Source organism: Capsaspora owczarzaki (assembly GCF_000151315.2).
Source record: "Capsaspora owczarzaki ATCC 30864 unplaced genomic scaffold supercont2.2, whole genome shotgun sequence".
NCBI lineage: Eukaryota > Filasterea > Ministeriida > Capsasporidae > Capsaspora > Capsaspora owczarzaki.
In genome coordinates, this window is record NW_011887293.1 from 1,726,401 (window position 1) to 1,751,657 (window position 25,257).

Genomic DNA, 25,257 nt, shown 5'->3' on the forward strand with positions numbered 1-25,257 from the left:
GATTGTTGGAACAAAGTTGCTTGCCAAGGTCATCGAGCCCTGCCTGCAGTTTTTCAACACGAAGTTGTCTCCAACCCCCGGGCCGACACGCAACTTTTCCATTCCAAAAAAGGGAAGAAATACTTAAACTACTAGGTAAATTCTATTGGGGAAATCCACCACAAAAAGCCAAACCAATTTACAACCTCCTACAAAACCTCAACCATTGGTGTCAAACAGGGAGCTTTTTTTTTAATCATCATCGGTCGTCAAAATCGGGAAACGGGCGGGCGTCGTCGTCGTCGTCGTCCCTCATCCGTCATCATCAAATCACATACTTTTTTCGAGACAACAGGTCGACGCGCTCGGGACGCAGGTGCAGGCGCTGGTGCTGGGGCTCAGCATCAAGTCGTCAAATTCCTCATCCTCGTCGCTCTCGACGGCCTTCTTTTTGCTGGCCGGCTTTGGTGCAGGTGCAGCCTTTGGCTTGGGTGCAGCAGCAGGCTTGATGGTAGCAATGGTCGAGGTGGCCTTGGCGATTGGCGCGGCAGCTGCAGGCTTGGCCTTTGGCGCTGCCTTTTTGGGAGCAGCGGCCGGCTTCTTGGCCTTCTTCTTGCTTGCGCCGTCATCGTCATCGCTGGCATCCCAGTTGTCCGCATCGTCGTCTTCGTCGTTGTCGTCACTGATGGCGTCAAAGGCATCGTCGTCATCGTCGCTTTCCACAGCCTTCTTGCGGTTGGTCTGTGCAGATTTGGCAGCTGCTGGCTTGACAACCCGCTTGCTGGCCGGTGCTGCATCTTCGCCATCACTGCCAATGATCAAAGAATCGTCGTCGTCGTCGTGCGCATCATCATCCTGGTCCATGATGGCATAGTTCTTGGGAGCGACAGCGCGGCGAGGCTTGGCAATGACACGCGCAGGGGGCGACATTGGCGCATCCGCCTCTTCGTCTCCGCTCGCATCGTCGTCGTCATCAGAGTCAACCAACTTGCGAGCAGTCTTGGGCTTGGGCTTGGTCGCAGCTGCTGCAGTGCGAGCCTTCTTCTTGGCGGGCGAGGCGCCCTCAATCGCAGTCGTGCTCGCTGGCTTTGCGGGGCTATGAGCGCGCACCACACCAGGTTTGCTGCCGCCCAGCGAAGCTGACGAGGCCAACACAGCAGAAGCTCCTGCGGGTTTGGCGGCTCCAAAGCTCATCGCGAGGCGCGCAGCCAGCGGCACAAAGTTGTCGTCCTCCAGAGCGCTGATGCCAGTCTTGGCGCTGGTGGTGACACTGCTGCTTGTGGCCAAGCTGGATGCTGTTGCGCTGCTTGACTTTGGCACCGAGACCTTGGGGGCAGCCGGGGCGGCGGACTTGATCACGACGCTGGCCTCCTTGACTGCGGCGGTTGCCTTCTTCACAATGGCCGACGAAGCAGCGGCAGACGAAGAAGCAGACGAAGCAGCAGCCTTGGGAGCAGGCTTCTTCTTGGGTGCACCATCAAAATCGTCATCGTCAAAGTCCATCGCGTCGTCCTCGTCATCATCGTCCGAGTCGCCAGAGAACTTCTTCTTGGCAGGACCCTTGCCCTTGCCGGCAGCTGGCTTGCGGATGGCGCCAGAGCCCTTCTTGGCCTTCTTCAAAGTGGCAAGGTTGTTTTCCTGATCGAGGGCAGCCTGCTCCTCAACGCGAATGAGCTCGGCCTCGAAGGCATCCAAGTCTTCCGACCACAGGGTGAGCGTCGACTTCTCCAAGAGGACCTTGAGCTCCTCTTCCTTGACGCTGCGCTCGCCCAAGAGCTGCTGGACCTTCTCGAGCGTCAGGCTCCACAAGGGCATCGTGAGCAAGTAGTCGTAGCCGTTGGTGTGGACAATGTCGTCGCTGTCGTTGTCGGCAGTCTCGTCAGCGCCGCCGTTGTCGTCAGCGTCGATGGCACCGGCAATCTTGATCTTCTTGGTCGACGTGGAGAAGGCAGTGTAGCCGCGCGTCTTCAGGTCGCGCATCAGATCGGCGCGCTTGCGGTTGCTAATCACCAGGTCGCCCTTGATGACAGCTTGAATGAAACGCACCTTGTTGTCAAGACGCGTCCACTCCTCGGTCAGACGCTCGACCAGCCACGACTTGCGCTTTTGGTAGTACTTGAGGCGCAGATCGTAAAAGTCTCGCAAAATCGCTTGAGGCGAGTCGTACTTTTTAATGCGGCCCTCTGCGTCGAAAAACACCATGTTGGCCGTCGAGATGGTCGAGTCAATCTTGAACTTTTTGGCAAGGCCCATCGCCTCAGCCGCCGCCATGTTCTCCTCGGACAGGGTCACAGTAAAGTGGACGGAGGTGTCGGTGTGGTTTTCCCTAAAGTCCTTGATGAACCCAGGAGTCTTGTCCTTCTCGTTGGGCTCCATGAGCTTCTCGAGCTCTTCCTTGTAGCTCTGCGTCCACACGCCGATCGGCAGCTCGGTGATTTCGAGCGTGGTCGCTGACAGCTTGGTGATGCGGCCGCAGACGCGGAAGCGATCCGCCTTGCCAAGAGGCTCGATGGTGCCGGTGAAACCGTTGTAGTACGGGCACATTGGCTCAGGATCCTGGCCAGCCATCATGAGACGAATGTTGGCCACCACGTCCCGCGGCGAAAAGTTGGGCACCGACGAGCTCCAGCCCGTGCCAATGCCCTCGCAGCCGTTGATCAGCGACAGCGGCAGAATGGGCATGTACCACTCGGGTTCAATGCGTTGGCCGTCCTCGTCCAGGTAGTTGAGCAGCGAATCGTCATTTGCAGGGAAGATCAAGCGCGTCAGCGTGGCGAGCTTGGTGAAAATGTAACGAGCCGATGCAGCGTCCTTGCCTCCTTGCAGACGAGTGCCAAACTGGCCAAGAGGGAGGAGCAGGTTGATGTTGTTGCTGCCAGTGTAGTTCTGAGCCATGTTGACAATCGTGCCAGCAAGCGAGACTTCGCCGTGGTGGTAGGCAGAGTGCTCGGCAACATATCCAGCCAGCTGGGCAACCTTAATTTCGTCCTTCAGGTTGCGCTTGAAGCAGGCAAACAAGACCTTGCGCTGGGACGGCTTGAAACCGTCGACCACAGACGGAATGGAGCGCACGTTGTCGGCCATCGAGAAGAGAATGAGCTCCTTGTTGATAAACTCAGAGTACGTGATTGCTTCGGTCTGGTGATCAAGGAAGGTGCCTGCACGGAACTGGCGCAGCCATTCCTTGCGGTCGTCAGCGCGCTTCTTGGAGAAGGCCAAGTCGATCGCCTGGCCGTCGTCCTCGCCCGACCATGTGAACGGAATCTGGTGCACGTCCATGTTGCTAAAGTACTCTTTGGCCTCTTGGCTGGTCGAGGTACCGAGACCTTTGTAGTACTTGATGGTCCAGCCTTTGCACGCACGGCCATCGTCCTCTTCGCGCCACTGCTGGTACTGCGGTACGGTGAAGAAGGTGAGCACCTGCTTGCCCTTGGTCGCCTTCACGATTGGGGTGATGAACTCGACCAAAAAGCCAGAGACAGTCAGCAGCGACGGCCAGAAATGATGCAGAAAGTTGATGAGCAGGCCCTTGATGTGGCTGCCGTCGCTGTCTTGATCCGTCATGATCATGAGGCGGCCATATCGCAGACCTTCCACCGAAGTGTACTTTTTGTTGAACTGCAGACCGAGAATCTTGATGACGTGCTCAATTTCCTGGTTCTCGCGAATCTGATGGTGCGCAGCATCGCGGACGTTCAGCAGCTTGCCGCGCAGAGGGAAGACACCATAGTAATCGCGGCCGACCAAGCCCAGACCACTGACGGCGAGTGCCTTGGCGGAATCACCTTCGGTCAGGATGAGCGTGCACTGAGCAGAGTTGCGACCACCAGCCTCGTTCGCGTCGTCCAGCTTGGCAATGCCAGAGATCTTGGAGCTCTTGCGGCCCGAGATTTTGTCAAGCTCCTTGCGCAGCTTTTCATTGTTCTTGTCCAAGATGGCCTGGACGATGCCCGTGGACAGCAGAGCCTTGTTAAACTTGTCGGAGAAGGTGCACTCGGAGCCAAACTCCTTGACCGACAAGGACAGCTCTTCCTTGCTCTGCGACTTGAAGGTTGGGTCGTCGATGAGGGCGTTGACAAAGATCGAAATGTTGTTCTTGATCTGGGGCTTTTTGATCTCGTTGCCCTTGGGCTGCTTGAGTGCCTTGGAGATGGTCGGGTAGATGAGCTCCAGGACGTGGTTGACGTGCGTGCCGCCAGTGTACGTGTTGATGCCGTTGACAAACGAGACCTGCTGGTGGCCATCGGGGGCGACGGTGACGCACACTTCCCAGCGGTCGGACACGCGCTCGTGCGCAATCGAGTTCAGCGGGGCGTCGGGGAGGTAGAGCTTGACATAATCGACAAAGCTGCGAATGGGGATGAGGTTGTCGTTCAGGTAGACCTTGAGGCCACGCATGCAGCCAGCAATGTCGTACACGCGACGGCGGAAGAGACCGACAATGTCGTCGTCCAGGTAGTCCATCTTGAAGCGCGACAGATCGGGCTTGAAGGTGATTTTCGTAAAGTCGCCCTTGCTGCCGCCTTCGGACGGTGAGATGATTGCCTGGCCCGATTGGCTCATGTTCTTGGTAAAGACCTGCTTGAAGCGCTGCTTGGTCTCGTGGTCTTGCGTTTCCACAACAAACTCGGTCGAGAAAATGTTGGCGAGCTTGGCACCATAACCGTTGCGGCCACCCGTGGTCTTCTTCTTGTTGGTTGTGTAGTTGTCCGACGTGAGCAGGTGGCTGAAAATGAGGGTCGGAACCCAGACATTTTCCTTGGTGTGCATGCGGATCGGGATGCCCTTGCCATCGTTCCAGACGGAAATGGTGTTGTCGGCCTGGTTGATGTCCACCCTGATGGTGGTCATGCTGCTGTCACGCTGCTTGTTGTCGGAAGCGTTGACGAGCAACTCGTCGAAAATCTTGAACAGGCCAGGGACGAACGAGACGTCGCGGTTTTCAAATTTGCCCTCCTCGTTGCAAACCCACAGGTTTTTCGTCTCGGTCGCAACACCGCCAATGTACGTGTCCGGACGAAGCAGAATCTGATCGCGCAGCTCGAGCTTGAGGTACGTCTCCTCGACAGTCAGCTTCTTGGCCGGGCCAGCGGCATTAGCCGAGCTTGCGTCACCCAGCGGCGCAGCGGCCTTCTTGGTGGGGATGGTTGCCTTCTTAACGGCGGTGGTCTTCAACTGTAACAAGCCGAGACAAAGAAAAATGAGCAACAGGCCAATGTGTGAGACGAAAACAGTTGCGATTCGAAAAACACAAAAAATTGGTTTGACAGTTTGTGTTGTTGGCTGGTGAAGTGTGCGAGTCTCACAAACCCGGAGGTCTCTTCACTCTGTTGCCGTGGGTTGTATGGAGTGTAGAGCGTGTCTCACGTTCATCAATGATTTGCTCCTCACGCAAAGCATGCTCAAAAACCAAACAGCCATTTGAAACTGTTTTGGTGGATTTGTTTTTTGGCGCCAAATTTTGTTTCAATTTTGAATCAACCAAACAAGAAAACCGTTTGGAACCAAACACCGGATGCTTCTCGCGTCGCCGCCAGTCCTTCCGCCTCCCCCCCGCAGTATTCAACAAGTTGTAGGGAGCGAGAAGAAAAGAAAACATACCTGGTTCTCGTTTTCCCAGTCGCCATCGAAAAAGTCAGTCATGGTTGTTGAAAATGAAAGGAAGGACGAAGTGTTTCAAAAAAAGGGTCAAGAACAAAAACTGTTTGATGTGTTGGTCGTGCGCCGTGTCGTGGTAGTCTCGACCGAGTGCAGCAAGGAAATGGAAGAAGAGAAGAGCAGAAAAGCAAAGCACAAAGGAAAGTGAGGAGAGAGAGAGAGAGAGAGAGGGAGGGGGGCCTTGTGAGCAAAAGGAGCTTTGAAAGCGATAAAAAGCGAGGGAAAAAAAAAAAAAACGCGCGAAAGCGAGCGTTCAAAGAAAAGTGAGAAAACAAAAGAGTGAATTGGATGCTGTTACAAATACGGAATTAAATGAAGCAATAATGTACATCTACAGAGCATCAATGATGGTGCGAAACACGGAGCTGAACTGCCGAATGGCGGGGTGAGTGAGTAGATCAATCATCATCATTTGGTCGCGCTCGACTGAGTGGCCACTGGTTCATGAGGGAAAGCGACCGGGCAACATCACTTGGAAGCAATACGAATCCCTCATCACGCAATTTGTACAAGACCCCCTCGAAGACCAGTCTACTTTGCAGTCTGAGTGTGTGGGTTGGCTCAGAAGTGCAACAAGGACCGCGAATGGCAACCGTCAATGATGCTGCGTCCGCTGCTGGATCTCGTCCTCTGCCGGCTCACGAGAATGCCTCTGATGCGACCGATGCCGATGAGGCAGGGCTGCTGGAGCCGGACGCCCACGTCGACGGCGAAAATGAGAGCGGCGACGAGAGTGGTGATGACACGCAGCAGCAGCAGCAGCAGCTCAACGAGCGTCTCCGCCAAGCCATCGCCGGGAACAATGTGGACGAAATACACGCATTGATGCAAGCAGGAGCCATCTTGCCGGAGGATTCGCCCGCGGACGACCCCGCAAGCCCGTTCAATTGCATGGTCCGCGAGGTGCTGGCACGCGTTACGCTCGCCACCTTCCAACTCATCCTCTCCATGCCGCCACAAGCATCGGAAATGGCATCCCTAGGGAGCTCTGTTGCTGGATTAACATTGACCGGGAGCCTCGAGGGAGCAAGTGACGGTCGAGTGCCAGTCCGAAAATCGCTGGCTCCACGAAGACTCTTCCCCGATATCGAGATGGCATCGATTGCTGTGAGACGAGGGCCGGAATTCCTAAGGATACTCATCGCACAGGCGCCGGAGCAGATGGCGCGGTTGGTCGCTTGTGTCGATTCGTCCAACGAGCTGCTCATCTTCCGAACACGCGACGCCGAGGTCATCGACTTGTTAGGACAGCTGGGTGCGGACATGAACGACACGAACAGCTGGGGCTTGACTCCGCTCTACCAGGCATGCAACTCGCGGAATGCGGATTTGGTTCGGGCGTTGCTCAAGCACGGAGCCAATCCAAACATTGGCAGCGCGTTGCCTCGGTTTTCGGCCTATCCCGTGCATGCTGCCGCCGGAACCTTCAACGCGGGCGTTCTACAGCTCTTGCACGATGCTGGAGCTGATTTCAACATTGGCAGCATTCTCGGATTCACGCCAGTGTTCTCGTGCGTGGCCGAGATTTCCGCCGAAACGTCGTCTGCGGAGGTGCTCAACACGTTGCAAGTGCTGCACCGGCTCGGGTGCAACCTGAATCACATCAACTCCTTCAACGAAAATGCCATCAACACCCTAGCCGGTCTGCACGCTCCGACCGTCATTTTGGACAGCTTGCTTCAGTTCGGACTCGACCCGACGCTTGTGAGCAGCGAGACCAACATGTCGCCGCTACATGCGGCGTGCGCTACGGGCGACGTTGAGCTTGTTCGGGCGCTGCTCGCGCATGGCATATCTCCTGACTCGCTCGTGAACAAGCCCGATCTTCAGGTGTACTGAAACTTTGACGTCGATTGATGTCATTTTGTATTCACTTACCCCCCCAACCCATTTACCCCTCGTGTTATTATACTGTACATGTATTTCTGATCCTTGTTTCAATTCGCACAAATTCGCTTCTGAGCTCACTGCTTCATTTTTTGTTTTGCTTTTTGTCGTCATGGCTGAAAGTAACGTTCCACTACTAAATGTTCACTAATATTCGCGTTGCTTTTTGCAGCTTTTTCCTCACTTTTCTCATATTGTTTCGCTCATCGTTTTGGTCCTTCCCTTCCCTTCGTTTCCCTTCCCTTCCTTCCCTTCCATTGCGTCGTGCTCACAGCGCCATCTACGACTGGGTACGACTACGACCTGATTGTGGTCGGCGGCGGCAGCGGCGGTTTGGCGCTCTCCAAGCAAGGTCAGTCCCCCGCGCCTCGCTCACAGTCACGCTCAATGAGCCACGACGCTGGTGCTTTGATCGCCCTTGATCCACTTGGCGCACTCTGATCGAAGGGTCGCTCTGTCGGCCCAGTGTTCGAATCCCACTCAGCTCCGCACATGTTACAATCTCACTCACTCGTTTTTTTTTTTGGTACTGCGGTTCTCGCGTCCCCTGTTTCCCTGCCCGCTCCTCGCTGTCTCTGTCAATGCGATGAACAAATAAGCCGCCAAGCTGGGCAAGCGAGTGTGCGTGCTCGATTTCGTCAAGCCGTCGCCGCAGGGCTCGACGTGGGGCCTCGGTGGCACATGCGTCAATGTCGGCTGCATCCCAAAGAAGCTCATGCACCAGGCTTGCCTGCTGGGCGAGGCCATTGAGGTAACAAAGAAAGCACGAAAGGGACAACCTCGAGAAGCTCAAGCACGAGCTCATCAAACCTCCATTGAGGTGTTTTAACTCGAGCATGCAAAGACAACTCAAACTCCCTGACTCCGAAAACCGCTGTTCTAAACCCTTGTTTGACTTGCGCTGTAGGACGCGGAAAAGTTTGGCTGGGAGGTCGAAAAGGCCAACATCAAGCACGACTGGTCGAAGCTTGTGATGGGCGTCAGCGATCACATCGGAGGCCTCAACTTTGCCTACCGCGTCTCCTTGCGCGAGAACAACGTGACCTACTTGAATGCGTACGGCGTCTTCAAGGATGCCCACACGATTGAGTGCACGGACAAGAAGCGCAAGGTCACGACCTTGACCGCCGAGCATTTTGTGCTTGCTGTCGGTGGCCGCCCAAAGTACCCGGACATTCCTGGCGCCCGCGAGCTCGGCATTACGAGTGACGACATGTTCTCGTTGCCATACGCGCCCGGCAAAACCCTGGTCGTTGGTGCCTCGTACGTTGCGCTCGAATGCGCGGGCTTCCTGACGGGTCTTGGCTACGACACGACCGTCATGGCGCGCTCCATCTTTCTGCGCGGATTTGACCAGCAATGTGCCGAGCAGATCGCCGCGTACATGAGCGAGCATGGAACCAAGTTCCTTCGCCGCTGCGTTCCGCTTTCGCTCGAGCGCATTGAGCCCGAAGCCGACAGCGCCACGGGTCGTCATCGCATTCGCGTGACTTGGGAAGATGGCCTTGCCAACGAGCCGGGCTCGGATGTTTTCGATACCGTGCTCTTTGCCATCGGCCGTGAGGCGGTGACGTCGACCATCGGCCTCGAGGCACTCGGGCTCAAGGCCAACGCATCCGGCAAGGTGGATGCTCCACTGGAACAGACTTCCGTGCCCAACGTCTTTGCGATTGGCGATGTCATTAACGGGCGTCCCGAGTTGACTCCTGTGGCTATTCAGGTACGCGTCTGGTCGTCGTCATTTGCGCGTGAAGGATTGCTGCATTCTGGTTTGTGTTGCCGCGGACTCATCCCTTCGCTCCCCCTCCCCCGCCTCCTTCCTATTATTATTATTTTTTCTCATGACGACGCTTAGGCTGGCCGGCTGCTGGCCAAGCGCTTGTACGGAGGCGCGACCACGCAAATGGACTACGCAAACATTCCCACCACCGTTTTCACTCCCCTCGAGTACGGTTGCATCGGCATGGCCGAGGAGGATGCGATTGCTCTTTACAAGGAGGAGAACATTGAGGTTTTCCATCAATACTTCCAGCCGCTCGAGTGGACGGTTGCCCATCGCCCCGCCAGCACCTGCTATTGCAAGCTGATTTGCAACAAGCTCGACAACATGCGTGTCATCGGCCTGCACATTCTTGGTCCCAACGCAGGCGAGATTACGCAAGGTTATGGCGTGGCTTTCCGGTAAGATGGTTGCTTTGCTTTGCTTTGCTGCTGGTGGTGGTGGTGGTGGACACGTTTTTGACGCTGACTTGACTCGACTTTGGTAGTCTGGGAGCCACCAAGGACGACTTTGACATGACTGTGGGCATCCATCCTACCTGCTCGGAGAACTTTACGACGCTCGACATCACCAGAGCCAGCGGCCTGGACCCGGGCGCCAAGGGCTGCTGAGGTTAAGCCCTGCTGCATTTTCCATCGCTAACGCCAGATTACACCACCACCAATGAGAACCTTCTCTACTTGTTACCTAAAACGGGGTCGGTATTTCTCTCTTGTGTCGAGCATGTGGCCGATTGAGCGTCAGCGAGCAGCAGGGCGGTCGTTTTTTTAGTTCTTTCGCTTTTTTTTTTCTATGTGTTTTTTCCCTTCTTGTCTTGCCGATATGGTCGCGTCTACTTTTTCTTCGTGGTTTGTGCTTTTTATCTTTTATTTGGTTTACTCTCTGAGCTTTTGAAAACATGGCGAGTGCATTTTTGCACTTGCGTTATGACGATTCCGCTACTTTAAAACCCTTTTGCGTGCCATGTTGCACCGAGTGGCGTTGAATCTGATGATGTGTTGATGAAATTCAGTCTTGCTGTTTGCTATGTGTGTTCGTGTTGACTTGGTGAAACAAACAAAAAAATTATCACCAAGAATTCACATCAAAAAGTAGTTTTTTTGTTTGTGCCATTGTTTCAATCTCCGTGCCAGCAGCAGCCTTTCACCGCTTCCCAACTGATGCGACTTTTCGTTCGCGTGCTTTTTTGTATTTCTGGAGGATTCTTGAACATCGACGCTATAAGTTTGCAAAGAGGCAAAAACAACAAAACTTCAAAACGTGTTATTATGTTGTACAAATCCCTCGCTCTAGAACGGATCAATAGTCACGGTCGCATTGGGAGACATGGTCACATCCAGTATGAACTTGGAGGCTAAAGGATCAAAGGTAGATGGAACGAGCAGATACGCGCCAGGGTCGAGCTTGACACGACCCAGAACCACGCCACAGCGCGGATTAACGTAATCGCCCGTATGTGCTTTGGCTGAAGCGAGAAACCGTGGTCGGACCCCAGGAGACGCCGACGATGCAGAGGGAGAGATGGCAAAGATGCCGATATTGAGGGCGGGCGGGAGAGCCCCTCCAGTGTTTCCCGGGAGCCGCAGTCGAACGGACATTTCACACGGTGTGTTGCCTGACACCCAGATGCGATACATTGGATTCTGATCGTAGTGGCCAGAGTTTTCGCTACCGACGGCCGAGCTGCCTGCAATCCACTCTCCTTGCACCTCGCGATAGTTGCCGCCTTCGCCAACCTCGGCCAGGGGCGCTAGCTGAACCGGAGTGATGGATTCCACCGTCAAGAAGAATTGCGAAATGCGGCCAGGCTCAAAGGTAGCCGGAACGATAATGTAAGACCCAGGCGCGAGGCTTTTGACTTCCAAATAGCAAAAGCCATGGCGGAACTTTGGCGCAGAAGCAATCATGTTGGTGCCGTGGGTTGTGTCAACGCGCTCAGTGCCATCGGGGCCAACAGCTGCTCGATACAGGGCAATGCCGGCAGGATAGCTCTTGGGAGCCATCAACTTCAGGAGCAGGGAAGACTGAGGTTGGGCGACCTGCATCGAGAATTGCGGGTTTTTAAAGTACGAAGAATAATTGCCGCAGCCTCCAGCATTGGCTTGCGTCCAGTTTCCAATTAACTTGACGATCAGACGCCCAAGGTGGGGTTTGTTGAAAAAAAGAAAAGAAAAGGCAAGCAAGTCAGTGACAAGCGGCACAAACGAGCCTTATCAACCAAGAAAACAGCCGTTGCTAAAGCTCACCTTTTGTTGGTAATGATACAGCTTGCCAACAGACAATAGAGAAAATGGAGCAGAGGCATACACCTTCAAAGTGTAGTTAATGGCATTGGTCTTGTACTGAGCGAGCACGAGCGTGTAAGTGTGCTTGCCCGCAGGAACGGTCAGCTTGGCAAGGACATGAGGGCTATTGATTTTGATGCCTTCGATTATTGCGTTGTCTGGATAATAAATACGGCCTCCATCACTCTCGAAAATGTGGCTTGTGATAAAGTCCTGGTTGTCGGCAAAGTCTGCCTTATCGACAACGTGCTTGGACAAGAGCACCCAGACGACCGACTTTGCTGAAGGTGAATTTACTTCAAGGCGATACTGCGGGTTGAACTCGAGGTTGTACAGGTCTTTGACGGGACCCGAGGAAGGCCACGCTCTGGCAAACAACAAAAAATCATGTCAGTACGAAAGGAAACAACAAACACGACACGGACTCTCAAAGTTAGGCTGGCTTACGAGTGAATGGTATACCGCCGCTGCAGCAACTGGGGATCCCAGTTCAAATACATGACGTCGAAAAACCGGCAAACAGACTCCCAGTTGATCCAAAACACGCCGTTATCAGATTGCCTGGCTGCATTGCGGTCGAATCGAAGCTCAGCCAGCAGGGCTGGAGTCCAATTCGTGTCATCGAGCTCCGAAAAGGCACCCTATAAGAGCAACATCAGCAGACTACCAGTGAAAAAACAAACGTGACGAAAAGTGCAAAAAGTGAACGAGGGGACGACAGCCTTCCTCACCTTCCAGCGCCTGTGATTCCAGGGGTTTTGAACAAGCAGCAGCTTGTACCCTTGCGCATATCGAACGTCCAGAATGGCATAGGCATGGGATGGAACCAAGCCTGTCCGCTCCTCCTCTGCTGCCGAAAGAGCACCGGTCGACATGGTCATCAGCACATCGCCAGTCCGCAGGCCATTGGTCATACGGGAAAACTGCACATCGGGCTTGAACTCTGAGGCCTTCATGTTGATACGCTGTAGGGAGCCAGAGAGCCAGATGGCAAGAGGCAAGCAGCAACAACAAGAGAGAGAGAGAGAGACACAGAGAGAGAGAGAAGTCAAGATCGGCGTCACGCTTGATCAACTTTGATATCTACAACACCACCTCCTAATCAAACCCCTCTCGTGTTCTACTTACCTCGGGAATCCAGCCCGTGAGCGCAAACATGTCGATATTGGAGTTGGAGCCGGGAAAGTCATACCCGCCCATCACCTTCATGTAGGCCTTTTCAATAATGCTCACCCAAAGCTCGTTTGGGTTGTTTGAAAAGCTACACAAGGGCTTGGCATCCCGACCAAACGGGAGAAAGTCATCCACAACCACCTTGCGGGCAACGCCGTTGATGAGGAGTCGAACGGCGTACTTGCCATTGGCGTTGAACACTGGTCGGCCCCGCGCGTCTTGGGGATGGATGCATCGCGTAATGACCTTTTTCTGGAACTTGCGCTCGTACTCGGAGCAAATAGCCAGCGACGCCACAAACGAGCAGTCCGACACGACTGTTTGACGAATCGAGTAGGCCGAGACGGATTCAATCATGACAGGCGACTGTGACATGCTCGACGCTCGCTTCCACGACACGAATGATTCGCTTTGTTTTGCCGAGAGGACGAGAGGGCCGTCCGGGTCTCTGCGTACGAGTTCAGGTCGTAGGAGAGGAACAAAAAAAAAAAAAAACAAAAAAAAAAAGGACACAGGTGTTTGTGTTTTTTGGCAAAGTCGCGAAACATGCGGTAGAAGCGCCAGTGCCCCACAAAAAGTCAACACAAACAAACAAACAAATATCACACCAATAAATCGTCAGATTTCAGTTTCAGGACCACCGTTGGGGGTGGTGGTGGTGGTGAGAAGACGCAAGCTGAGCCTTACACAAACTCGGTCAGGCGATAATAGTTTTCACGCGCATCGGCGTCCGTCCACGGCGGAAATACCTTGCCATTAATGTACGACGTGCTTCGAAGCACCTCAATCTCCTCCGCGGTCAGTCCGACGGCGGCTGCCGGGTTGGTGCCTGGCTTTTCGAGACCAGCAGCAGCAGCAGCAGCAACAGAACCGCCACTGCTGTTGGGTGACCGCCGACCCACGACAGCAGCGCCCGCCGCTGGCACGCCCACAGACTGAGCATGATGTGTTGGTTGCACGACGGGTGCCAGCAAGTCCTCGTCACGCTCGCCTGCCGCTGCGTCATCGTCGATCGACGAGGCGTGCGACGCGCCCATTTCCTCACTGGGACCAGCGCCTGCGTCGTCGACTCCGACCGCATTGCCGCTCGCTCTCCCTGCCGCAGTCGTGCTATAGACAGCGCCTCCTCCTGGAACGGGTCGTACTGGGCTCCTCGCGGGACCGGAGCCAGAGCCAGAGCCAGACGCCAAGCCCGACCAGCTGGAACCGCGCTGCTGTTGCTGTTGTTGCCGGCGGACCAACGCAGCCAGCGCTTCGGCGCGGTCGGCGTACTCCTTGACCTTCTGGCGCACAGCCTGCACTCGTTGGGGATCTACGTCGCGCTTGGTATCGAGCAGCATGGCCTCTATGACAATTGTGTGCGTGTGTGTGTGTGGTGTAAATTGGGAGGGAGGGGAGTCAGTTTTTCAAATTTGGTGCTTCTCGAGAGAGTTAGCAAGTAGAAGAAGCATGTCGGCTTGGTACCTGCAGCGTCAATGTACAGGCGCTGGGCCTCCTCAAGCTGGCCAGCCGTGTCGCTGCGGACGGCCATGAGCGCGGCGGCATACCCAGCCGCATAGAGCGACATTGCCAATCAGGAGAAAAAAACAAAGAAAAAGAAAAAGAAAAAGCCAAGAAATGGCACAAAAATAGAAAGCAAAGACAGAGAAAAAAAAAAAAAAAAAGACTGAAAAAAGGAAACGATGGAGCGATAGTAATAAAAGATGCTGCACATGCTTATTGTGGGCCGCAAATGCGAGGAAATGTTGTGAGATTTGAAACACTTTCAGAAATTTTGATTTGTCAACTCGACCACAGCTAAAACCTTTGGGTAGGAGCATTTCGCTTTGATGGATTTATTTGAATCAGCTGCTACAACAACGAGTTCAAGTTGAGTGCATTCGAGACGTGATGGAGGACCTCCACCACATTCTCCGCCGCTGAATCGTGTTTGCGAGAACTCCAGCGTTTGGCGGCAATTTTCTTCAGCTCACCAACTTCACCCAGCTTGACAGGGTCGCCATCTTTCTCCAGCGAGCGCGGATTTGCAAGCTCGAGACCGTCCGCAACCATCTCTGCCATCATGTTGATGGCGGACTCTGTCAAGCCAAGCTGGACGAGTGCTGTTCAATACTCGTGTGCTACGAAGCGACTCTCGTCGATTCGGCGATTGAGCTTCTGACAGAGAGCACTCCTATCATGCACGACATGCGCGAGGGCTGGGAGGTTCGAGTTCTGCCCACCAAGTATTGTGACGATGTGGTCTACGAGTCCCTTTATGTCGGATATGTCGAGCGATAATCTTTGAATGTGTGTGCGCCATTTTCAACGGTCTGCGTGAAATGCACCAAATCCACATCAACGAATACAGAATAACGAATACCGTATGACTCCAGCCAATATCGAGCAGTTATGACGATTAAGCAATTTTTTGAGGTAAAAACAAGCAAACAAAACAAACAAGGAAGAAAACAAAAAAAATTCGCTCCAGGACAACAAACAGCAGCAGCAGTAACACATCCAACAAGGAACAAGTACAGCCGTGGCAATTCCATAAAATCAAATGGAACAGGATGACAATCCAGCAGTGTAAGAACACAAAGTCAAGAAGTACAATAAAAGAAACGAGCGACCGTATTTGTCCGAAAGAGCGAAAAGAGCGGAAACAAGGTAAAGAAAATGGACGGCTAAGACGAAGAAGAGGAGGATGGACAAAGCGGGAAAAAAAAAAAAGGGTAACTGACAAAATAATACACGAGAAGTAACGAGCGAGGAACACCCCACCCCCCGAAAAAGGGTTGGGATGTTCGGAATATTTTTGGTGCTTTTTCATTGTGATGGCGTTCGCTGTTACTCCTTGTTGGTGAGCTGAGAGATGAGCTCGGCGAGGGGAGCCAGCTCCTTCTTTTCAATCAGGTTGAACTCTTGCACAAAGAAGATAAAGTGCTTGAACGAGGTGTTGAGATGTGCCTCCTCGCCGAGGGACACGATCTTGTTAAAGTGCGAGTGGTAGATGTGAGCGTACACTCGGAAGAGGCGCTTGAGAATGTTCTTGGCCGTTGCCTGGAAGGACTTTGGGAATGGCACACCTGCGCAAGAAAAGGTGCGGACAAAGTGAAAATGAGATTGTGCTGAACCAGGACTGACGGCACACAAATCAAAAAAAAGGGGGAGGAGGAGGAGAGCATCGTACCAATTTTGGACGGGAAAATAGTCTCGTCGTCCAGTTGTCCTTGAACCCAGGTCATCAAAAAGTCAATGTATTCAGGTGCGCTGCACTTGATGGGCTTCTTGACATTCTGGCCATCTGCCCAATGGTACTCGTATCTGAATGAGGGAGGAAGGTATGAGAGGTTAGCATGAACGTTGGCGGGTCAACCAAACCAACAAACAAACAAAAAGTCAGACTTGAACATACTTTGGCCCTGCGGACATGACGGGGCATTCCTCAGCGGTGCAAAACTCGGTGATTGTGCCATAGAGCATGTTGATTTGGTTGAAAAAGTCGACAGCTGTAACAGTAAGACCAAGCAGAAAAACAAGCAGAAAAAAAAAGAGCAGAAAAACAAGCAGAAAAACAAGCAACAATGAGCCACACCGCTCAAGCCACACAACGACCAGCGCTATGCAGTGTCAATCCCCTGTTCGACTTCCTACGTACTATTGACAGCGACCCACTCGTTCAGATCCTCGCCCTCAGGAAGCGTCACTGCCAGCCGCAGGTTGCCCGAGCCAAGAGTTGCCTCTGCATACTTTTTCAGCTGGTATTGCTTGGTGCCTTCTGGGATGTTTCGCTTTGGCTTGAAGGTTTTTGAACCCTTGGTGCTGCGCATTGCAAAATCAGACGAAAGCAGAGACAAAGCAGAGAAACAAAGTGAGTAAAACAAATGAATCTGCAACTGCACGAAAAGCAGTGGACTGCATTGTGAGCGCAGTAAAGGGCCTGTGGGTCGACGGCGAGTATCGACATGTTTCCTATTGATGAGGTGTCGCTGATTGGTGGTGGTGGTGGTGGTCCTCGCTAACAATAACAAGCAACAACAAGCCTGCTGCCACACTCAAACTGTTTTTTTTTTTTTTTTTTTTTTTCGGTGTTTCTGTTGCTATTCGTTTTGTCTCGATGGGAACTGAATCTGCAATCTCCTTCGTGCGCTACTCTCCAAAAGGACCGCACGGCAAACACTGTCTCTGGACTGTTTCTTCCCAGTCCCCGGACCGCGCTGCACCCTTCGAAGACAAAGTTCAAAAATCACAAAATAAAAAATAATAATAATAATAAATAATCGTAAAAAATAAAAATAAAAAATTCCTTTTTTTTTTTTTGGGCCTGTGCTCTCTCGCTCTCACGCGATGCCCAGCGACATGGAGCCAATCTGCGCGTGCGGCGGGGGTTCAACGCGCAGACACACATGCTCGCCGAGATCCCCTTGCTGTTCTTCCGCAAGTGGCGTTGAACGTGCGCGGCACCGAGCGACGAGGATGCCTCAGAAATAGTAGGCTGACAGTGGCTACACAAGCAGCAAGCAAGCAGCCGCACAGGCAAACAAGCGAGCTCCTCCGACTGACGACAGGGTGGTCTCAGGCAGAGATGCACAGGTTGCATGGTCGACCACCCGCATCTCAATGCACACAAGTCCAACCCCTGCTTGTTTTCTCCCTTATTCCCCTTTCCTTCAGCAAGAGCGGGATTCGCCTCTCGTTGCCTTCCTTCCATTCAGTCCGTCTCCAAACGCCGTTTTCAGCTGGCACTTCTCCTTCCACTCCCATCTCAGTCAGTCCTAACCCTAACCCCTCCCGCTCCCCCAATCGCCCAACCCTACCCTCTGTCACTCGTAATCACAAACAACAAAACGCTGGTTGTTCAGATCCGTTGCCTATTTTTTTTATTTCTGTTTTTTTTTTTTTATTGTTGTGGAGTTTTTTTTTTTTTTTTTTTTTTTTTCGATTTCGTCACATCGTCGGCATGGCGTAGGGGTTTCGCATCGCGCAGCCAGCCAAGAACCAAACCCCTGTGCTCCTTTTGCTTGCTTTGCATCTGCTTTGAAGTTGCTGGGGGAGAGAGGCGCAGTTTCCCCACATCAATGGTAGACCAGCAGAAACAAAGCGCCAAAGACAGACCGCAAAACGACCGCAAAAACACTCAAAAAAAAAAAAAAACACGAGGAGAAAAAAAAAAAAAGAAAAAGAAAAAGAAAAAGAGCTGGTAGATCCATTGCGTGTTGGATCGCTCTGATGCGCCCGAGCAGGTGTGGCTGAGCAGGGGCAAGCAAGTCGAGACGTGTCTCCAATGTGGGACGATGTCGGGATGCGCGGCGACGGGCAGCGACGCAGCAGAAGCAGAGCAAAAAAAAAAAGCAAAAAAAGCACAAAAAAAAACCTTACAAAATCCACGACATTTTTTTATTATAATAATAATAATAAAAAAATATAAAATCGAAACAAAAGACTGACTAAAATATAAAGCAAAGAAACCAAAAAAAAAAAACAAAATAGTGAACAAAAAGGCAACTCGATTTCATTGTTTGATGCATTATTTTAGGATTTTTTTTTTCAACGCTTCATATTTTTCAGTCACCTTTTTTTTTTTTTTTTTTTTTTTTGTTTTTTTCGATCTTTACACAAGTTTTTTTTGGCATTCTGGATCTAGATTTCTGCAGGAGGGGTGTTTTCGGAATGAGTTTCGCGAGTACACTTATTGGGCTGCTTGCAATCGCAATCATGCTGATCAACGCATCCATCCATCGCGTGGAAGAAGGTCGGCGTCGCTCGAGCGTTGTTAGGATTGAGAGATGATTTGGGATGAACAAAATCCCACATCCACACAGAACTGACAACGCTGACATTGACTCGCTCGTCACTATTGCATTGTGTGCGCAAATTTCCAATCATTCATTCATTCATTACAAAAAAATCCAGGCCATGTTGGCATCTACAAGCGAGTAAGCGGCGGTTTTTGAGCTGCCAGCTCAGCATGCTGGCAGATTGAACGATTGAACTGACGTTCGTTTGTCATCAACTGCGTTCACGACAGGGCGGCGCGTTGCTCAAGGAGACCACTGCGCCAGGATATCACGTCATGCTGCCGTTCATCACAACGCACCACGACATCCAAGTCACTCTTCAGACGTGAGACCTCCAACGCGTTGCCAGCAGAAAATTGGCTCCTAACTCCTCGAATCTCACAACTGACAAACTGAAATCGGGTGCCAATGCAGAGACGAGGTCCGCGATGTTCCTTGTGGCACCAGCGGAGGCGTCATCATCACATTTGAGCGCGTGGAGGTCGTGAACATGCTCGATCAGCGTTTCGTGTACGATACGGTCAAGGTAACGGTCACAGCATTGCAGGACCAGATCTTGCGACGTGCCAAGCTCTGTTTAGCTCACAGTGCGCAATGTATGGCATTCTTGCACAGAATTACACTGGTATGGTTTCACTGGAGGACGATCTCTTGCGCCTAAAATGTGCCCAAAGGTCACACTCACTTTCCAACAAACAATGTCGCACCCCCTCCTCACAATTTGCTTCCCAAAGTCGACTATGACAAGCTGCTGATCTTTAACAAAATTCACCATGAAATCAACGAGTTTTGCAGCTCTCACACGCTGCAGGAGGTCTACATTGACATGTTCGACCGCATCGACGAGAGCATTTTCAACGCCCTGCAACGCAGCTTGGATCAATGGGCGCCTGGCGTCCGTGTTCAAGCTGTCCGAGGTATGGAGTAGTTCTGGATTTTGACATCTGTGCTAGCGACGTGATGCGGGTTTTCAAACTTTAAAACTTTTTGTGATCGGTTTGTTTCGTCCTCTTCTTCTTTCCTGCCTAGTCACCAAGCCTCGACTCCCACAGGTATGTGAATCAAGTGATTGGAGAGCACGTCTAGTTGGATGGTGATTGGCGCGATGTTCTCATCTCATTTTTTCAATTGCTCGTTGTCCAACGGTTTTATGCTGGTCGTCTACAGAGCATCCTCCAAAACTATGAAAACGTACGCCGATGATGACTTGATGATGTCCACAATTGGTTGTCCTCTGCTGGGTCTCACTTTCAGGAGCATTGTGCTGTCAAAATGCAATCTCCAAAACATAAAACAGATGGAGGCGGAAAAGACCAAGCTGCTGTTTGCCGTTCAGCGCCAAAAGGTCGTCGAGCAGGAGGCTGAAACCGAACGCAAGCGTGCAATGATTGGTAAGCGGGCCGCCGCATTTTGGAACGCGCAATGGCGACACCGCCCAGTCTCACTCTCCTTGTTGGTTTGCCAATAGTTGCTGAAAAGGAGGCCGCAGTTGCTCGAATTCGCTATGAGCAAAACATTGCAGAGGAGCGGAGCAAGCAGAGCGTGTCCGAGATCCAAGGTACGGAACAGCGATAATCGTTAGCAAAGATTCGGACACTCGGATGCTTGCCATCGCTCAGCCGTCTGTTGCCTGGATAGATGCCACATTCCTTGCCCAGCAAAAGGCTCGTGCAGATGCCGACCTCTACAGTGCCACGAAGCGTGCCGAGGCCAACGAGCTTTTGTACACTCCATTGTACCTCGAGGTTATCAAGTATCAATCGTTAGCCAACAACACCAAGATTTACTTTGGCAACAGCATCCAGGGCATGTTCACCGAGACCATCCAGCAGTTTGTCCAGCCTCCTCAACAGCCTGTTGCTGCTCGCGGCCACTGAGAGCAGAAGACTGAATGGCGGTTTTTTTTTTTTTGTTAGCAGCAACAACACAAACCAAAAAAACAATTGGCTCAGTCCATCTTCTTGTGTGTGCGTGTATGTCTTCTTCCCAGTTTGCAATGAAAAGCATATGCATCCAACCACAACACACGACTTGAGAGAATTGACTCGCTCAGGTTGGGGAGGCGAAACTTTTTTGGCGTGAGGCTTCTGTTCCAACTGCGCCACTGCTGCGCACCTAGTAGTTTCAACTTTGTACACAACCTCGCTTGTGCTCTTCTGCAGAGGTGCTGCCTGCTGTCTGAAGGACAACTGCATTTCATGTGTGTCATCTCTGTCGGCGTTTCACCAAATGATTTTTTTGTTATTATTCTTTGTGTTTGCACTGAGCCATGCCGTCCATTCTCGACCACTCCGCTTCGCTTTTGCGCGCACTCTCACTGCTCTCTTATTCAGCACTTGTATTGTCACCGTTTTGCGCATCGCAGACGAGCGACCATCGACATTGTTTGGGTTGTTTATTGTTGTTGTTGTTATTTTCTGATGACGCCCTTTCCGGTTGTTTGCTCGCTCAACTGACCTCTCGCTGAACGTCGAATGGCATGTTCTGTTCCACTTGTGTAGCTTCCTATTTACTAGAGCTCTCTTCCGACCCGGCGGCTTTTTCTGCAGGACAAAGTCCGTCCGCAACGCCACCACCATGTGTGACACTGCCAAGAAATCTGCCTCGCATCTGTACCTGCAAGCCGAAGCTCGCCCCTCGCGGTCGGGAAGCGATGTGCTTCCAGTAACAAAGTCATCGAGCATTTATACGCTGGTAACAATCATAATAATAATGAGAAGAATTGATGGCATTGGCGCAGACTTGTGTGTCAATTTTTGGCCAACCTTTTCAACAACTTTTGGCGAACTTCGACCAGCTTGACGTCCAGGCGGGCCCGCTGATCCACGAGAAGCTTCCTCCGGAAGTCATGCTCTTAATCTTTTCACACATGGATGTGGTGTCACTTTGTCGATGTGCTCAAGTCTCGAAGGTAACGGGCATTTTGTTTGCTTCGTCCACTTGTTCTTGGTTGCCGTTTCTTGGGCCTACCAACGTTCTGACCATAACTCGCGCACTGGCGCATTTCCATTGGTGCAGTACTGGAACTTTCTTGCCCTGGATGGCAGCCTGTGGCAAAACATTGACTTTTTTGCCTTCCAAAAGCACGTTCAAGACTCGCACATTGAGCACATTGCTCGGCGCTGTGGCAATTTCCTCCGGTTTGTGCTTCCAGATACACGTCGCTGCCGCCAGCTGCGACAAAAGAGCCTTTATTTGATCATCCCTGTAGCTGATTGCAAGTTTGGCTGTTTTTGTCTTGTTTGTTTTTTCGTAGTCGGTTGAGCTTGTACGGCTGCGAAAATGTCTATGACAAGGCGATCCGAGTTTTCGCACGCCACTGCCATAACATTGAAGATCTGAATCTTTCGCAGTGCACTGCCCTGACTGACTTTACAGTCCAGGTAAGTTTACGTTTGTTCGTCGAACTGTGCGCTCCTGTTCCTTTTGCTCAATCTTGTTTTCACGCGTTTTGTTCCACCTACAGGCCATCAGCGTCGAATGCCATGCCATCAAACGCCTGTCTCTCGCAAATTGCACGCAGATAACCGACTTGATGTTCCCGTTCCTCGCTCGGGGTTGCCCGTAAGCATCGGTGTCTTGTCCACACACACGCACGAGTGAACCCCTCACAATTCCACCCTTTCTTGGTTTGTAGTGAGCTGGAAGAGCTTGATGTCTCTTGGTGCTCAATGATGGGACGCTTCGGGCTCAAGCTGTATGCGACCGACACTGGATCCCAGTTTGGCGCACACTTTACCACACGCTTGCGCTTTCTTCGTTTGAAGGGATGCTCACGCATAACTGGTAGGTGCATTTCTCAAGTGATTTTCATGTCGCGCACGTCAAACTTACGACCAACTTGGCTTGAATGATAGACGCCGGGTTGGACGTACTCGCAGCCGCGTGTCCAGAGTTGCGGGGCATCGACCTGACTGCCTGTATCTGTGTGGGCGACGTTGGTACGCAGAACGCATTCTTGACATGCATGCTTGAAAAACCACCCTTAATGTATTCGTTGCTCTCACCCCCTCTCGGAAACTCGCGCGTCGTAGGCATTCGCTCACTGGCAAGGCATTGCCCAAAACTCGAAAGGCTGTGCATCTCCCATTGCCCATTGATTTCTAACGCTGCTCTCAAGTGTCTGGGTGAAGCGTGTCCCGATTTGCTGTCTCTGGAATGCGCCGGCTGTGTGCGTGTCACTGATGCTGGCGTGGAGGCCATCGCAAAGCACTGCCCTCGTCTCGAGTGCCTGGATCTGGAAGACTGCATTCGGTTGACCGACCAGAGCCTGCGCGACATTGGAAGACACAACCGGCGCCTCGCACGCATCATTCTCTCCAACTGCGATCTGCTCACGGACGATGGCATCCGACTGCTGGCCAACGGTTGCCCATACCTCGATACTGTCGAATTGGACAACTGCTCGCTGCTAACGGATACCGCGCTCGACCACTTGCGCGTGTGCAAGTGGCTGAGCTCGGTGCAGATCTACGACTGTCGCCTCGTCAGTCGCGAAGGGGTGCAAGCATTCTTGAAGCACCTCAAAGAAGACCGAGAGCGTACAGTGTTTGATCTACTGTACCACCAGTCCGAGGAGCATCAGGCCGAGGTGCTCGAGATTCTCCTGTCACGGCAACGCAAGACGTCGCTGTGCCGCTCGTTCTCGACAACGCCACCAGCTTCCCCTCTCGGTCGCGTTCGCGTTCATTCATTCCTGCTTCCGCTTCCCGGAGCAGCTGCCACCGATCACGATAACAACAACGAGAATCAACAGCGCGCCGATCGCCAGGCCAATCACGCCCAGCACGAGGGCTTCCACGTTGGCGCGCGTGCAGCTCATGTTATTATGCTCGCTCGCGCCTTCTTGAGGCGCCCTCGGTCGACGAGTGCCACGGCCACTGCCGCAACCACTTTGGCGAACGCCGTTCCTCTAACTGTCGCCGGGCCGGGTGCCAGAGGACCTGCAGCAGGTGCCGCCGAAGAAGCCGGCGTGATCGTTGCTCCGCCGCAAACTCCCCCTCCAGCTTGGCGTTCAACGCGCATGCTTGAAGAAATGGATGAAATGGACGCCTTTGCCAGCATCGATCATCGAAACGGGTGTAACATTCTCTAGAAGTCGCGCAGCAACGCACAGTTTTTGTGTTCTCGTCATGTTTTTTTTTTCGGGTTCCGCGAGGCATGCAAGCGGGATGGAAGAAGCTGTTGAAGCGGGGATGCATGCATGTTAATATTGTAATATGGAACAAAAAACTTGTAAAGCTGAACTGAGAAAGAGTGTTGTTGATTCTATTTGTCATTGTCTCAATTGCAACAATCGTGCATATACAGGTTGATTAGCGCTCCGCGTGCAAATTTCCCGCTCAGACCATGTCGTGACTGCTTCCGATAAAACTGGCCACATGTGCTTTGGAATTGCCTCGCGAGGCGAGACGGTGTGTCCAATGGAGTTGACTGCATTCGGGTCAAACGAAATACCATTGATTTTCGCCATGTCCATCCACCCATTCAAGTCTATAAACTCGTAGCGTGGGTTTGTGTTGATGCTGGTAGAGGACGGGGAGTCTGGGAATTGAGCGAGTGGGTGCTGCCCTGCAGCTGCTCGCTGAGCCAAGCCGTGTTCAATCAGTGGCACCAAGTCCACAGAGTGAAACTGCGCCACCTGTGCGCACTCTGGGGCAGCGAGAGCTTCAAGCAAATCCTCGCCAACGAGTGGCAGGTCGGACTTGAACAGGATTAACAGTGGAGTGCTGGTCTTCTTCTGTTGCGTTAGAGGTCGGTCGCCGCCTTCAGAGATCTGTGAACTGGAATGCTCGGAGCCTTGTGCGATGAGCTGTGCCTCGCTATGGAGGCGCAGGCGATGAAGTTGGACGAGTTCTTTGATGAACAGCGGATTGATCATTCGCCGTTTGCGATGGCGTTGCTTGAATTGGGGATCCGAGAAGAGAAACGATACCATTGCGACCGGACCAGGGTACTGGCCAAGTGTAGACTGCAGGTGAGCGTGTGTGTTGCAAACACGGTACGAGAGCCGGGACTTTGTGGCGGCAATGGCCTGTGCTTTCGCGATGGCCCGCGAAATGTACTCTTCCCGGATGTCCAGACCCAAGTAATTCCATGGCGTTGCTTGTCCTGCCTCTGAAGTGCTGAGCGATCTTAGAAAGCGGCCTATGCAGCAAAGGTTTCAAGGCAATGGGGCAATGTACGGTGAGTTGAAGTGAATGTATTCTCTTCTTGGCGCGTAAAATCCGCCAGCAACCCCACAACTAAATCAAAGATCAACACCCGACTACAACGAGGGAGATGGACTTCGTCAACTGGGTTGGGATGGGGTTGGGATTGAGTTACCGCTGTGGCAGCCAAAGTCAACGAGGAGTGGCTGTCGTGGCGCCGGGTAGATTGCGGCCCACTCTTCCGCGGTGACGTCTGGCTTGGGCTGCATGTGGTACGCAGTGAATGCATTGACATGCGGTCGGATGAATGCGGTGCGGCGCGGCTGCTGCCATGCGAGTCGCACATGCGCTGTGCTGCTGCTGCTGCCACTGAGCGCGCCCACCATCGCCGCCGCTGCAGACGTGGCAAGTCCATGGAGCAGCGAACACGGCGGCAGAGCGCAGTCATCGCTCTTGCGACTGAGTCTGGGGACGGTCGAGACGCTTGGCAGCCGAGCAGTCGCAGCCACGCGAGCCAGCACCATTACTGTGGAGAAGGAACGGGAAGAACTGAGCCCCTTGCT

The 25,257-nt window shown here is 52.7% G+C and overlaps 9 protein-coding genes across 9 annotated transcripts; 5 read left to right on the top strand and 4 right to left on the bottom strand.

Moving 5' to 3' along the window:
* Window positions 1-219: 219 nt before the first annotated feature.
* CAOG_01720 (DNA topoisomerase II) lies at window positions 220-5,809 on the bottom strand. Its single transcript, XM_004364531.2, has 2 exons — window positions 5,581-5,809; window positions 220-5,154 (listed from the first exon to the last, which is right to left on the bottom strand). The coding sequence occupies exons 1-2, from the start codon at window positions 5,620-5,622 to the stop codon at window positions 310-312; spliced, it is 4,887 nt and encodes a 1,628-aa protein (XP_004364588.1). The 5' UTR covers window positions 5,623-5,809; the 3' UTR covers window positions 220-309.
* Window positions 5,810-6,222: 413 nt separating this feature from the next.
* CAOG_01721 (hypothetical protein) lies at window positions 6,223-7,476 on the top strand (the record flags this gene model as incomplete). The annotated part of the gene is made up of 1 exon (XM_004364532.1): window positions 6,223-7,476. The coding sequence occupies one exon, from the start codon at window positions 6,223-6,225 to the stop codon at window positions 7,474-7,476; it is 1,254 nt and encodes a 417-aa protein (XP_004364589.1).
* A 91-nt stretch (window positions 7,477-7,567) lies between these two features.
* On the top strand, window positions 7,568-10,380 carry CAOG_01722 (thioredoxin reductase 3). The gene is made up of 6 exons (XM_004364533.2): window positions 7,568-7,646; window positions 7,799-7,876; window positions 8,124-8,275; window positions 8,432-9,244; window positions 9,380-9,705; window positions 9,792-10,380. The coding sequence occupies exons 1-6, from the start codon at window positions 7,637-7,639 to the stop codon at window positions 9,913-9,915; spliced, it is 1,503 nt and encodes a 500-aa protein (XP_004364590.1). The 5' UTR covers window positions 7,568-7,636; the 3' UTR covers window positions 9,916-10,380.
* A 180-nt stretch (window positions 10,381-10,560) lies between these two features.
* CAOG_01723 (calpain-7) lies at window positions 10,561-14,390 on the bottom strand. Its single transcript, XM_004364534.2, has 7 exons — window positions 14,227-14,390; window positions 13,450-14,107; window positions 12,718-13,210; window positions 12,321-12,554; window positions 12,037-12,230; window positions 11,551-11,956; window positions 10,561-11,427 (listed from the first exon to the last, which is right to left on the bottom strand). Exons 1-7 carry the CDS (start codon window positions 14,327-14,329, stop codon window positions 10,594-10,596), a joined length of 2,922 nt encoding a protein of 973 aa, XP_004364591.2. The 5' UTR covers window positions 14,330-14,390; the 3' UTR covers window positions 10,561-10,593.
* Window positions 14,391-14,465: 75 nt separating this feature from the next.
* Window positions 14,466-15,042, top strand: CAOG_01724 (hypothetical protein; the record flags this gene model as incomplete). The annotated part of the gene is made up of 2 exons (XM_004364535.1): window positions 14,466-14,509; window positions 14,757-15,042. 2 exons carry the CDS (start codon window positions 14,466-14,468, stop codon window positions 15,040-15,042), a joined length of 330 nt encoding a protein of 109 aa, XP_004364592.1.
* A 95-nt stretch (window positions 15,043-15,137) lies between these two features.
* On the bottom strand, window positions 15,138-18,169 carry CAOG_01725 (mps one binder kinase activator-like 1). Its single transcript, XM_004364536.2, has 5 exons — window positions 18,124-18,169; window positions 16,403-16,566; window positions 16,160-16,253; window positions 15,935-16,068; window positions 15,138-15,830 (listed from the first exon to the last, which is right to left on the bottom strand). The coding sequence occupies exons 1-5, from the start codon at window positions 18,135-18,137 to the stop codon at window positions 15,592-15,594; spliced, it is 645 nt and encodes a 214-aa protein (XP_004364593.2). The 5' UTR covers window positions 18,138-18,169; the 3' UTR covers window positions 15,138-15,591.
* Window positions 18,170-18,333: 164 nt separating this feature from the next.
* Window positions 18,334-20,587, top strand: CAOG_08542 (hypothetical protein). Its single transcript, XM_011271822.1, has 11 exons — window positions 18,334-18,496; window positions 18,658-18,680; window positions 18,773-18,867; window positions 18,957-19,068; window positions 19,158-19,167; window positions 19,277-19,459; window positions 19,572-19,594; window positions 19,710-19,733; window positions 19,840-19,933; window positions 20,011-20,100; window positions 20,181-20,587. Exons 1-11 carry the CDS (start codon window positions 18,415-18,417, stop codon window positions 20,417-20,419), a joined length of 975 nt encoding a protein of 324 aa, XP_011270124.1. The 5' UTR covers window positions 18,334-18,414; the 3' UTR covers window positions 20,420-20,587.
* On the top strand, window positions 20,497-23,801 carry CAOG_08543 (hypothetical protein). Its single transcript, XM_011271823.1, has 9 exons — window positions 20,497-20,515; window positions 21,044-21,236; window positions 21,340-21,453; window positions 21,561-21,682; window positions 21,799-21,925; window positions 22,009-22,106; window positions 22,180-22,328; window positions 22,400-22,483; window positions 22,577-23,801. The coding sequence occupies exons 2-9, from the start codon at window positions 21,120-21,122 to the stop codon at window positions 23,635-23,637; spliced, it is 1,872 nt and encodes a 623-aa protein (XP_011270125.1). The 5' UTR covers window positions 20,497-20,515; window positions 21,044-21,119; the 3' UTR covers window positions 23,638-23,801.
* Window positions 23,797-25,256, bottom strand: CAOG_01728 (hypothetical protein). The gene is made up of 2 exons (XM_004364539.2): window positions 24,870-25,256; window positions 23,797-24,689 (listed from the first exon to the last, which is right to left on the bottom strand). The coding sequence occupies exons 1-2, from the start codon at window positions 25,216-25,218 to the stop codon at window positions 23,818-23,820; spliced, it is 1,221 nt and encodes a 406-aa protein (XP_004364596.1). The 5' UTR covers window positions 25,219-25,256; the 3' UTR covers window positions 23,797-23,817.
* Between the last annotated feature and the right edge of the window lies 1 nt (window position 25,257).

Coding starts and splice junctions, on each gene's coding strand:
- CAOG_01725 (XM_004364536.2), bottom strand. Junction 16,254..16,402: donor CGAGTGGGTCGCTGTCAATA/GTACGTAGGAAG, acceptor TTACTGTTACAG/CTGTCGACTTTTTCAACCAA. Junction 16,069..16,159: donor GTCATGTCCGCAGGGCCAAA/GTATGTTCAAGT, acceptor TCCCTCATTCAG/ATACGAGTACCATTGGGCAG.
- CAOG_01723 (XM_004364534.2), bottom strand. CDS start 14,329: ATGTCGCTCTATGCGGCTGGGTATGCCGCCGCGCTCATGGCCGTCCGC. Junction 11,957..12,036: donor CGGCGGTATACCATTCACTC/GTAAGCCAGCCT, acceptor GTTGTTTGCCAG/AGCGTGGCCTTCCTCGGGTC. Junction 11,428..11,550: donor TGTATCATTACCAACAAAAG/GTGAGCTTTAGC, acceptor CTGATCGTCAAG/TTAATTGGAAACTGGACGCA.
- CAOG_01728 (XM_004364539.2), bottom strand. CDS start 25,218: ATGGTGCTGGCTCGCGTGGCTGCGACTGCTCGGCTGCCAAGCGTCTCG. Junction 24,690..24,869: donor TGACTTTGGCTGCCACAGCG/GTAACTCAATCC, acceptor TTTGCTGCATAG/GCCGCTTTCTAAGATCGCTC.
- CAOG_01722 (XM_004364533.2), top strand. Junction 9,245..9,379: donor TGACTCCTGTGGCTATTCAG/GTACGCGTCTGG, acceptor GACGACGCTTAG/GCTGGCCGGCTGCTGGCCAA. Junction 9,706..9,791: donor GGTTATGGCGTGGCTTTCCG/GTAAGATGGTTG, acceptor CGACTTTGGTAG/TCTGGGAGCCACCAAGGACG.
- CAOG_08543 (XM_011271823.1), top strand. CDS start 21,120: ATGTGTGACACTGCCAAGAAATCTGCCTCGCATCTGTACCTGCAAGCC. Junction 21,683..21,798: donor CGCTGTGGCAATTTCCTCCG/GTTTGTGCTTCC, acceptor GTTTTTTCGTAG/TCGGTTGAGCTTGTACGGCT. Junction 22,329..22,399: donor GGGATGCTCACGCATAACTG/GTAGGTGCATTT, acceptor CTTGAATGATAG/ACGCCGGGTTGGACGTACTC.
- CAOG_01720 (XM_004364531.2), bottom strand. CDS start 5,622: ATGACTGACTTTTTCGATGGCGACTGGGAAAACGAGAACCAG. Junction 5,155..5,580: donor ACTGGGAAAACGAGAACCAG/GTATGTTTTCTT, acceptor GGCTTGTTACAG/TTGAAGACCACCGCCGTTAA.
- CAOG_08542 (XM_011271822.1), top strand. CDS start 18,415: ATGAGTTTCGCGAGTACACTTATTGGGCTGCTTGCAATCGCAATCATG. Junction 18,868..18,956: donor ATCCAAGTCACTCTTCAGAC/GTGAGACCTCCA, acceptor GTGCCAATGCAG/AGACGAGGTCCGCGATGTTC. Junction 19,595..19,709: donor CCAAGCCTCGACTCCCACAG/GTATGTGAATCA, acceptor GGTCGTCTACAG/AGCATCCTCCAAAACTATGA.